The 12894-nt window shown below is 43.1% G+C and overlaps 1 protein-coding gene across 2 annotated transcripts in view; it reads right to left on the bottom strand.

Annotated features, from left to right (window-relative positions):
* Positions 1-12894, bottom strand: part of CRMP1 (collapsin response mediator protein 1) — a 50063-nt gene that overhangs the window by 31410 nt on the left and 5759 nt on the right. For both annotated transcript variants that reach the window (XM_058024012.1, XM_058024013.1), the window contains exon 2: positions 1473-1561. In XM_058024012.1, coding sequence (XP_057879995.1) covers positions 1473-1561 — 89 coding nt within the window. The remainder of the gene's footprint in view (positions 1-1472; positions 1562-12894) is intronic.

Here is a 12894-nt window from a genome sequence, read left to right as displayed (position 1 = left end):
TAAAAATTAAGATCTTGCCTGTCTATTCATCATTAACCCTAATTAGCTTGGGCAGCTGAGATACTTCCTGGAGGTACGGATCCACACTCAGATTTCAGAGGGAGTCCATGTACTTAATAAGGGCAGGTGAAAGCTTGGCATTGCTAACCTGCCCACTAACTACCATTGCATTTCTGGAATCAAAGGCAAAAACTCAGCAGTTTCAGGCTCTCAGCATCTCATGCATTTAGTTGTTTAAATAGTTCTGACGCTTACAAGCGTTAATAGGAGATTTGTATCTGAACTAACAAAACCACAGAAAAACCTCAACAAAAACACCCATCAAAGAGAGCACAACTTGGATAACTGTTGCTTTAAAAATAGATGCATGTTCAAAATTTTGTGTCCTCTCCACTTTTACCACTTCAATTAACACAACAAATAGAAAGGTAAAGTATTAAAAAAAAAAATTTCACAGTCCATGGATGAAAGTATTCAGACTTTTTTCTCTTATAATAACCTGAATCATAATAACATATGCAGTCACAGATATATAAAGAATTGGACTTTTAATCTGATGTTACATTCTTAAGGAGCTCTGAAAACGAGAAAACAAGTAGGCAATTAATTATTTACCAGATAACCATAATTATATTTCTGTGCATCAAATTGTAGCCACTGGAGACCAAGTTTCTTAGGTCACTAGTGAAAGTGTTTAGCAACCATGAAAAAGGCTTTGATCCTTGTGTACATCAGAGTGTTCATACACCACATAACTTTGCAAACCTTAGAGACCCTCATCTCCACTAAGCCAAGGCAGGACCTACAGAGAACATGGACATCTCTGTTAAAGTTTCCCAGGCTATCAATAACACATACTTCAAGTTTTTCACCTAACAACTACTTTCCCAGTTCCTGTATTTTATAGCCTGATAAATCAGGACTTTCTTTCTAATTGTGTAACAATGCATAACAACATTATAGGAACAGAACATACTGTGGTTCAGCATTAATTAACGGGCAACTGAGACACAGCAGATCCTCATTTGCACATGGAACATGGGGCATATTTCAGATTTCTGTGCCCTACAATCCTGAAGAGCATGGCTGCACTTGCACTGACTAGGTACAGGGAGAAAAGCTGTTTAGAGCTTTCTGCCATTCATGGACTCAAAAGGTTTCCATTGTCCTTACCATTACTTCATTTCTTGAGAGTGCCTACTTGCCTTAACTATTTCAGAAGAAACTGTGATGTGATTGAACTGTTTGAAAAGCAAATATCTTCAATTTACAGCAAAGAAATTTTCTACTTATCTAATCTTAGTAAAGATAAAATGGTAGAATTTAATAATTAAACACTCCTCAACTACAGTCTCACATTTAGAGGTCACTGAGATCCTGCCCACAAGAGATTTTAAGTCAGCACTACCAAGACATCACAGTAGTCTATGTTAACATGCATGCAAAAAAAGTAATATTTAATAAAAACCAACTTTATAAGTCCATCTTCAAGGTACAGGTCTGCATAGAAGGAGTGGTCATCATTGATAATTCTTCCACCTTTAATGAGCAGTCTGTCACTCTGGAGGAAAAAAATGGAAAATATAGGTTTGTCAAAAGAAATAAACATAATAACGTATATATGATAACAAATATGCTCATTTATAAAGAAAGCCATTAATATCAAACACTACTTATATAAAGGTGGGTTTCTGTGGATACACAGACAGTGGACAGGATAGTTTCATTGATAGTTTCAGTGGACATGATAGTTTCATCCTATTTCAGGAGGGTTTCAGTTTCTTCCTGACTTTTGGAACATGAGACATTATCATCACAGTTCATTTTGCTCAAAGCAGCAATCACTGCACACAGAAACACCTGAAATGCCACTACACCCCCTTTTACCACCTCACTGCGCAAGGGCCAAAAGGGAAAGAGAAGCCCCCAGAAGAAACTGCCCAACACTGCAATGGCCAAGCTGAGCTCACTCGGCACCCTTGGCACCTCTGGAAAAGAAACAAAGCTTTGATTCAATGGGGAGGCACAAGGTCCTAAGAGGCTGCTTAGCTCTTCCACTTAGAAATTCCTCACCAGGGAAGCTCCCTCAACACCAGCTCAGCAGGAGCAACTCCCAAGCAGCAGCCAAGGGACACAGCCCGCAGTTCGTGGCTCCTGTACTGTGGAACACAGCTGAACACAGAGTTTCTAGTGGGCATGAAGAATTCATTGTAATCAACTTGTGATTTCTGCAGGGCAAAAGCTGTTGATGAATTGGGGGCACTCTGTGCTGAGACTGCCCATGTCATATCTCACTCACTCCATGCATGAGAACAGAATGCAGCCCCCAAAGTTTGGTTCACCTGAAAAATCCTACAAACAGCACAAAGACCCACCACCTCCTGGTATTTTCTAAAGTGCCAGGAAGAAAACTTCTTTTTTCCAAGAAGGACTGTTCAAAATATCAAGTCTGCAAGAGTTACTGTCTGCTTATATTCTTCTCTATTCAAATGGTTATATTCTGTTCTCAAAAACTACATTTTATAGAAAACAGATTTTACCATTTTCCAGAGAACCAGTACGTAAACTCTCTCATTGAAGAGGTCATACTGGAAATGCCAGCCCCTTACCACCTACCCAAAGACAGGGCAAGTCCAGTGCTCCTCTGACTTTAGCTGGGGTAATTAATATTCCTCACAGCAGCTTGTATGGGGCTGCTTTGGAGTTGTGCTGGAAACAGTGCTGATAGCACAAGGATGTTTTAGCTATTGCTGTGCAGAGTTTAGAGAGTGAATGTCTCCTCTGCTCAGCACCAGGAAAGAAAGAGGCTGGGTGAGCACAAGGAATTGGGAGGGGGGATAGCTGGGACAGCTGACCCCAAGTGACCCAAGGGATGTTCCACACCATATGCCATCATGCTCAGCAATAAAAATTGAGGGGGAGGATGATTGGGGGAGCACTGCCTCGGGACTGGCTGGGCATCAATAGGTGCTAGTGACCAATTGCATTGTGCATCACTTGTCCTTCTTTGGTTTTATTAATCTTTTTTATTTTCCTACCAATTGCATTATCATCATTACTATTATGATTATTCTATTTCCATTATCAAAGTGTTTCCATCTCAACCCAAGAGTTTTTTCACTTTTACTCTTCCAGTTCTCTCCCCTATCCCACAGTGGGGTGGGGTGGGGGAGAATTGGTTGTGTGAGGCTGAGCTGCCAGCTAGGGTTAAACCATGACAAGTACATAACACTTCTGGAAAGAATTTTGCCAAGCAACTGTGAATGCTGGAAAACTCTTAAAGCAGTCAGAACCATTTTTTTCCCATTCATACATAAAAATAGCCATTTAATATAAATTATTTCCTTGGCTCACCACACAATAACTCAGAATCTCTAGCTTGTCCATGTTTTATACTACTCAGTCCAGATTCAATTCCTGATTTAATTACAGCATGACTCAGGCATATAAACTATGAATGTCCTGAGTTCCCACTTTAGAAAGCAAACAAGTTGATATATTGTTAATCTGTAAAACCAGGACAACAAAACCAATAGATTTCTAAAAAAACCTGTTCATTAAAAAGCGCTAAGGCAGAGTTGGGGTGTTACAATGTAACTTCCGTTACACAGTGCACATTTACTTTTTAGCTTGTACTTGAACAATTTTGCAGGTTCAAAACTTTAATAGCCCTCTGTATCATTCTAGAAAAAGGAAAAAGGGAGAAGAATATCTTCCCCCACTTCTTCCTTTTAAAAGAGGAAGAAGTGGGGGAAGATATTTTAAATACCGTGCACAACAAAAGAGTACATACACAGCAGGTCTGAAGCTCTTCTCCATGTGCTGCAGCAGCAGCCTTGGGGGTTGGGGGTAACCAAGGCACAGAACCATGATGACATATGTCCCCAGGACCTGCCTCAGACATTGTCACCCTCTCATTAGAGAATGGAGATGAATGCAAGTCCTCCATCTGGAATTTGCCAGAGCAGGCTCCCTGCTTTCTCCCCAGCCTCTCTACTGTCACTTGTAATTGCAGCAGGACTTGTGAATCAGCAGCCAGAATAATAATAAGTTATTTTGCCACGTGCTGGCAGTTGCACCTCCTCACTGTGATGATTTACTGTGCTGCCTGCTGACCTGCAGGGACCACCATCTTGTGAGCTCTTTTTAAGCTCATTCAATTGCCTTCCTAAACATTAACACTGCCCAATTACAAGAAGCACAAGCTTACTAATAGAGGCCGGCAGTTTTCCCAGAGCACTGCATCTGTCACTGCTAAGGAGTGAAAAAATCTGCACCCTCATCAAGAAATTCTACATTTCATTTCTTTTAAAACAGGAGAAGATGCATAATAAGTAGAAAGAAATGTAACAGGCAAGGAAAATAAAACAGACTAAAAGCTGAAATGCAGCTCCAGAAAAATAACTGTAGACATAAGGATTTTAAATGTTTTTATATATAGCTATAAATATATAAGTAACAAAATTAGGAATTAGAATAAGCTAATCTAAAAAAGATACAAATGCAGTCTTAAGAAAGAACTCAATTATGGAGTCAGCCATTAAATCAGGCCTCATATCCTATAAAGGATTACTGAAAATTCAGCTACAAAGCCTCTCCTTGTTCAGAATTTTGGAAGGTGGAAGAAATTCTGGTAGAGAATAAATAACCTGCACATCATGGAGAATTTGATTCTTTACATCTCAGAAGAAAATACAAACAATTCAGAATTGTTGTAAGAGCAGTCCTGCACCTGAGGCTAAGGTTCCCTTAGCTGGGTATAGGAAGTCATGGAAGACGGGGCTGTCAAAAACCACACAACCCCAGGCAGCCACTGGGGACAGTGCTGTGGAGCCTTGCCCAGCTTTCATCAGAATCTGAGAGCTGTGGAAGCATCTCTAGCATGCTTCCATTCCAGTATAGCAGCAAATTCAGAAGAAAAAGAGTTCTGTTGGAACATCTCCAACCAGCTTGATCTGCCAAGTGTAGGACACATTACAGACTGCTGCAAAGCAGAGCACCTTGAGGCAGATGCTGTTGATGGGCACCAGCAGCCCAGGTGAGGTTTTGTGCCCTGTGGACACCTCAGCAGCACACTGTGCCCAAGCAAACCAGCACTGCCTCAAACACCCTGCTCCAGACCAGGGCTGGCATGTCCTTAGCCAAAGCAGCAGTACCCAATGCCTGGATGCACAGATCACAGCGATGCAGCTCCATGAATAGGCTGGAAAAATTACACAAAAATAAATTACTAGAAAGGAGACACAGATTAATGTTGACAAGCAATTTGTTGTATTCTTCATGAAACAAGATTTCATACAAATGGTTGGTTCACTTGTAGTATTCATTCCCTGCTACAGCCCAAGCACAGGCTTCAGGGCCAGCCACTGGAGCCTGGGTGATCCTGCACTGGTTTAGGTCACTGGTCCTTGCTGCAGGGAAATCCTGAGCAGAAATCAGGGCACACACAGGCTCTGTGAAGTGGGTTAGCCCTCTTGGGCATGCAGAAGGCTGTGTGTGACCAAGGGCTATTTATTATTTACCAGGGGCATGGTGTCAGGCAGACTGCTTGCAATTTTCTTACCAAGTGACAAATGTCCAGGTAAACTAGGGACCAGAGTCCCCTTCTCCCCATTTCAGGCTGGAGGAGAGACACACTCTGCAGTGCCCTGGGGAAAGCAGCGAAGGAAGGGAGGAGTGACCTGAAGTCCCTGAACTAATCCTGGCAGTGCTGGCCTGTATTTCTCCTTCCCAGCTGTAATCTCCATGAGGAAGAAGAACACCCCCCAGCTCCCAGAGGTACCCTCAGCCAGTCAATGAGCCTCAGGTGTTCTCACAATGCAAACAGCAATGGGCTCATCCCTCAGCTCAGGAGGTGACAGCACTGTCAGCCTTTCTAGGGTGGCTGCCACTTTTCTGTTCAGCTGACAGGTGCCTCAGGCACTGGTGCCCTGCCTGCTGAGCTCCAAGGGCTCCACACCAAGTCTCCAGTGCACTGCCTGGCACAAGAAGCTGCCAGCCCACCTCTTCCCACTGCAAGCCAAAAGAAGCTGCCGGGGCCCTCTCCTCCCTCCAGGTTGCCAAGGACAGACAACAGGAACATGGCAAAACAGACAGGGAGTACTACCTAGAACAGTTCATGGGATGCCAAGATGCAAGGGGTAAAAAGCCCTCTCTCATTGACAAGGGAGGGGCAGAAAGCACACCATAAACCCATGCTCTGCAGTCACTGCTGGGTGTGGGAGCCAAGGTGTTTCTTCTCCACCCATCACTATTGCAATGATGCAACTGCATTGCTGCAATGCTGTTTGCCTCTGAGTTGTGTGCCTGGCCATGACACAGCATCAGCTCAGCCACGATGCACATCTGCTGTGTCCCCTGCAGCTCCATTTCACAGGCGCTCTGGCACCTGCCAGCTCAGCCCACTGCTGAGTGTGACACAGCCACTCCTGCTCCTCCCAGCCCTTCACCCTCAAACCCTGCACGCTGCTTCCCCGGGGATCTCCTCCTAATCACAGCCTAGCTTCTCCTGCTTAACCTGGCAGCAAAGCTGCAGAGCTTAGTCTGTGACATGACAGCAATTTTCATGGCAGCAGAAGGAGATGGCACAAACGCTTGCTGCAGGAGGAGGGGCTGCCTGCTCAGACTGGAGGCGGCGGCTGTCGCTCCCTCACAACCATTGTTTCCACTAGAGCAGGAGCAGCACCAAACATCTGTAAGCTGGTGACTGGCACACTTTGTACTGACTGCCTGTTTTGCTGAGGTTTGAATCAGCTTGGCTCAGCTCTTGTGAAGCGTGTCCACATTTTCATGCACACCGATGGCAAAAGGCCAGCAGAGAGGAGCAGCATCTGACCAAGCTTCAGGACCACCAGCCTAAGCCCTGCCATGGTCCCCATGGCTCCATGCAAATATACATGAAACCAAATTCCCTTGGGTGGAAAATCGCTTTGCTGTGGATTATTCGAAATTACAAACCAAATGTTAGAGCAAGAACAGTTGCAAAGAAATTTAAAATTAGCCTTTTCCCATTCACCCACTCCCCTCAGAGCTAGTGGTATCTAAAAATACACAACAAAATTCAAATATCTTTTAGACATGCAGTTCTCAAATCTGCTTCTTGGGACTTCTAAAACACAGTAACAGAAAACATAAAACTGCCATAAGATTTACCAAACATTATTTCAAATTGGTGCAGTGTGTCAAAATACAATGCAGCACAAGTCATAGAAACCACACGCATCTCTACAGCATCAATACCTATGCAATGCATCTGCAGGAACCTTTCAGAGAAAACCACACTTCTGTGATACAAGATGGAGTTCAAAAAAAAAACCATTATGTATTCTAGCCACACAAGAAGAATCCAAGAAATTCCAAGAGTAGTGTTTCCATCAAATAGCAGCATCTCTCCAGACTGCAATTCCAACACATGCTATTACATTTTTGCTTTTCTTCCACAAATGGAACATCTTCCTATTAGATCTTCATCTCTAAATCAAGTAAGCCATATATTTTTAACTATTTACAATTTGCTTTACTATTTATATACAATTAACTTCAGATAACTTATCCAGCATACAGGTCTAAGTGCTGTGCTGCTTAATCATTGGTTTGGACCTTTACAATTGCTGCATTGCAGCTTTTGCCAACCAAAAAAGTCTTTGCAAACACTCAAACGCAGATTTTCTACACTTAGAGGATGAGGAAACACTCAGCAGTGATTTCACCCTCTGTGTAATTGTAAGGACTTACTAGAATATAACATTGTCTATACATCTCCAGAGCAACAATGGCTGTTTTCTCTAAAACCCAGATTAGTCAAGAGCCCTGAAGATGACTAAGGATTTTATGCTAAACAGCCATTTGAAAACAGTTTAAATTCTAAATCCACCTGCACTTTAGTTCTCTATAATGTCATGTGGTTTAAAAGACATCAGAACAAATGCAACAGACATAAAAAGGCATTAAGATATGTTATCACACATGCAGCCAAGACATTACCTTTTAGCATTTGAGAGGCAGAATTCCTTGTTACTAAGGTTTTAAAGAGTCTGCTGAGAGTTACAGAAGACACAGAATTCAGTTCAGAGGAAAGGTACAAGAAAAACAGGCTGATATTTGTGCTCTCCATGATTAGCTAAATCTCCACAAGAAGACTATGTGCATGGAATACATTTCTCAAAGGCTGAAGACCCCCCTGGCAAACAGTGGAAGGAGACACTCAGAGCTCCTCTGTGCTTCCATGCATTCATTCTTGCAGATTTATTTCCCACAATATACAAGAGATTTACTTTTTTTTGAGTGTGTGTGGATATATTTGGTGGTCTTTTGTCAGAGCTGCTCAGATTCAGACCCAGCTGTGATACAATACAGTTAAATTACCTCACTTTAGGCAAAGTACTTACAAATAAGGAACATTTTTAAACTTAATGGCAAAAGAAGAAAGATATCTTTCCCTAGAGGAATGTTTGCTTAAAATCCTTTCATAAGGATCAAAGAGCTGTAAATGGGATTTCATGAAGTACTGTCTGCTTATAAAAGATCTGCTTTTAATCAGCAGTATCCCTCCTTTTGAATTCACATCTAGACTACCCTCCATAGGAAGTGGCTTTTAGTTAGGGTGAACCCTGAATCAACTCTGGGAATTCCTTGTAAAACACTCCATCCTTGAGGCATCATTTCCGATAGGCCACTAATGGAGAATCCTGCTTTTAAGGTTCTTTTCTTAACAGATGCACTCTACTATATGGCAATTAATTTAGGAAGGATTATGCTGACGGTAATAGTGATGTATCTTGGTCTGTAGCCAATGTATTCATTCATCTTTATTCATTTAGGAGATCTGATGTTCTTTTGTTTCCCCTTTTAAGACCTGGCTTCCTATTCAGCTAGCAGTTTCATTGCTTAATCACCCACTCTAAAGGGGCTACTCCTACAGCTACCAACTCCATGGGGATTTCTTCACTGAAAATGTCATCTTTGCTTTGCTTTTAGAAGGGAAGCACAACAAACATCTTATTGATGACAATATTCATTGGCATCAGCAGGGGTTTCATCTAAGTAGGGGCTGGAGGGTTAAAACCATTGCATTGTATGTTGCTATACCCATCCCTTCGGTTACACACAGGTTATGTCAATTAAAGGGCATCTCAAAATCCCAGCAAGCCATTGATAGGAAAGCTTAAACTTGGGAAGAAAATAACAGTCATTTACATCATGGCTGACTTCTCTAGGCCACTGAACTGAAAATGTGTTTTATCTAATTCTAATCAGAAACCTGCATCAGGTTACTGGGATATATCTGACTTGGTACCAATCACAGTCAAAATCCAACTAAGACCATATGGAATCCCTTCTCTGACAGAGCAGGTGGATGCAAGTGAAACAGAATAGTAAAAAATGCCTTTAAGATGATGTTAGCAATGACAATTCATGATCAGCTAAATGCAGTGGATGCCATGTTTATTGTTTGCACTCAGACACTTTGTGCTGTCATGTTGTGTACCTACTATTTCTGCCAGTGAGAGCAAGTTGTGATGCTTGCTGCCTCACCTCACATGCTATCAGCCCTGATTTCCCTTCCACAGCCTCTGAGCACTGCCTCCTCCTCTAGCCAGCCACCTGGGTGCTCACTATTACACAGAGGAGATTTTACAGAGTGTAGACTTCACTGAAGTCAGCAGGAACATTTATTATTCATAAACAATACCTTACATCTTAAAACTCATTAGGACATGCACTACAGATGAAAACTTTTGTCTTTTGACAAACAAACATAATCCCAAAGTATCTCTGCTTCAGGGGACAAGGCCAACATCTGCACATGTAGCAAGATTAGAAACCTGCAAATTATTTTGCTCCTCATCTCTATTCCCTCTTTCTCATACATACAAAAGCATTTATCTCACTCATATGTACAAACCCCAAGTTTATCTCAACTAACTCCCAAGTGCTTCACAAGCCAGTGGTCTCTGCTGGCTCCTTCAAATGAAAATGGAAGTTTCACACTTTTACCACTCAACTAATTCTTGATTCTGAAAGAAATGGCAGCAAAGCAGACAACAGATCCTGATCTCTCATCAGAAAAGTGGTTCATTGGCAGCAGTTGCCTTCAGCACTTGCAAGAAGACTCAGATAAGCACCCCACTGGATCAGATGTCTTCCCAGACAGCCACTGTCCCCTTTCCAAACCTGCCCAGCTTCCAGCAAAGCACAGCTCAGTTCTCTGTGGTGGCACCAGCTATGATGCTGAGGGCACTGACTGATGAACTTGCTGTGGCAGTTAAAGGAATCACTGCCCCAAACCCTTCCTTCTGTCCCTGTGCCAAAGGTTTCAGTCTCCATAGAAATGTCCCCAGAAGGACCTACTCTGAATGTAATTTAAGTCACCATATGGAACTGACATATGAAAAAATAGCCACTTTTTCTCCTATAGAAAAAAAGAAAGGAAAAGATGTGTCACAGAATCATGGAAATGGTGGTTGGAAGTCCAAAAACAGTGAAGCAGCTAAAGCATCCCCAGAGCTGCCAGGCTGAAGTCCAGTCCACTACACAATGTGAATTCTTAATGTTCACTGACAGATGAGTAAACTGAGAGGGGACAAGTCTGTTAAACAGACAGACATGGGAACATGTAATTTTGAGGATTAAGAGTTCAAGAGTAAGGAGGCATCCAGAAGTCCCAGGCCTTGGTGTTTTAAAACGGGACAAAAAGTGCTGTCTAAATCACCCAAAATCTTGCACCAAGAGGCAGATATTAACATGAGGCAGTGTTCCCATGGCCAGCACTCAGCAGGCTTTTCAAACCCTTCTGGCAAGTAACAGAGCAATCTGAGTGTAGCTTTTATGCAGCTATGTTAAACAAACGTTAGTGGTAAAAAACCACAGTCAGGGGAGATACAGAATAGATCCAAACCTAGACAAGGACTTTGGTCCTCCATCCCAGGTACTCACCATGTCCTGCATCTGTAGGGTATGTCCCCTCTGGTGTTCAAAATGAATTGGCTGGCAGCTCTCACACTGCTGCTGTCTCACATCAGAACACCACACATTATCCCAGCACTTTGTTCAGACCAAACAGAAAGTTTCCATCCTGAACCAGTGTGTCACACAGCAGAAATCCTGACGAATGGATTTTTTTCTCTCTCAAAGTATTCTGCCATCTTCAACTGAAGCCTACTTGCTTCTCATCTCTCTTCATACCAATTCTAAATGTAACAACTATAATTATTCTTTCTGCCCACTCCTCTGAATTTCTTCAGTCTCCCCATTTTTCTGCATCTGTTTTTTTTTTTTTTCCCTCGTGTAGTGGCAGATCTTTTATTTTCTTTTCTTGTTATGCTCAGTAGTGAGATCCTTCCTCTGTAACACCACATTTTTGTGATCTCTATCTCCCTGTGCCTTACAGTCTGTCAGCTCAGGACCAGCAGTGCATTTCCCCAGTCATATGTCAGCCCTTGGACCATACCCAGAAAGATGATTCCCTTTTTTTTTTCCCCAAGGGATTTGGGCACCATTTTCCTCTCCCAAATGCCTCCTTGCATTTGCTTTGGTGACTAGCTATTCTGCCTTTGCTCAGTGGAATTGTGTTCACACCTCCTCTTCACTGAGCTCACACAGATTATGTTTTAATGGGTGCAGTTGCTGCTGGAACAAACACGTCCTGTCACAGGCATTTAACATGCCACATGCCTTTTTTAAACCATGGTACAATTCTGAGTTCATCTAAGCTCAGGCCTTGCTTGAAGATTGCCAACTGCTACCAAAACACAGAAGCCAAAATATTGTGTAATAGGTATTTCTGTATCATCATCTCCATTGATTCCCTGTAATAAATTGCACAAGAGGAGTATCATAGTGATGTTAAAAGCAGTGGGCTGGGGGTTATATCCTGAAAAATCTGGTGTGCATGAGAACATCCTGCACAACCAAAGCACAAAAGATTACCACCTCATGCAGAAAAACACCTCAGCAATGGATGTGGTGGCTGTCCATACCATAAAGGCTGGGAAAAGTGCTCCTGCACTCTTGGCCACCCTTACATCATGCACCATCCCCTGGTCCATCCCAGCTAACACTCCTGAACCAGGGGTCTGAAACCCACCTGCCAAGGTCTTCAACACAGTGCAGAAGACATGACTGAAGTGCTTACACTTACTGGTTCAATGCATTTCTATTATACATCCCCAGACTGGTCTGGTGCTTCAAACACAGAGGTCCTTCCCCTCCCACTGCAGTTGCCCAAAAGGGCCCAGTTTCTCCAGTCTGACTCACAACTGAATGGCACCTTACACTGGCACAGTGCTGCTGCTCCACTAACAGCAAGCCTGGATGCTGCATGGGATGCATAACAGGCAGCAGGACAGCCACAAATGAGGTAAAATGCAAGAAGCATGAATGTTCACAAGCTGAAATGGAAAGGAAAAAAGAGGCAGAAATAAAAATAAAAAACAAAAAAAAAAAAAGTGCAGATTGGTAAATGAGAGCAGGGAGATGCCCAGTGCCAAAGAGAGCTGTGTGCAACAGTGTACCATGAGCAGGGGCAGAAGGGCAAGCAGGAATAAAGCTGCTTTGGGTGAAAGAGGTGCAGGGGCTGCCAGCCAGGCCCTGCTGTCGGAAGGAGTCAGGAGAGAAGGCTCAGACACACCAAGCACAAGGAGGAAGGTAAGGCCACGTGCACCAAGAGCAGTAACCCAGGCAGGACACCACAGAGTTGTCTTCCCAAGACTGGTATCTGCTTCCACACCAGTCAGAGGTGAAACCAGCTGCTGCCTCCTCCTTCCCAGTTCCAGATGCTGCAGACCTGATCCCAGAGGGAAGTTTTGGCCAGGTACTAACTGCTGTCTGCAGGGCCTGTGGCTGGATGCTGTTGCTGGGTGTTGCTGTTGTGTGCTCAGGACAGCTCCTGGTCCA

The sequence above is a fragment of the Melospiza georgiana genome, chromosome 5 (assembly GCF_028018845.1).
Source record: "Melospiza georgiana isolate bMelGeo1 chromosome 5, bMelGeo1.pri, whole genome shotgun sequence".
Lineage (NCBI taxonomy): Eukaryota > Metazoa > Chordata > Aves > Passeriformes > Passerellidae > Melospiza > Melospiza georgiana.
The sequence above is the reverse complement of the archived record's forward strand: the minus strand, read 5'-3'. Positions and strand labels throughout refer to the sequence as shown.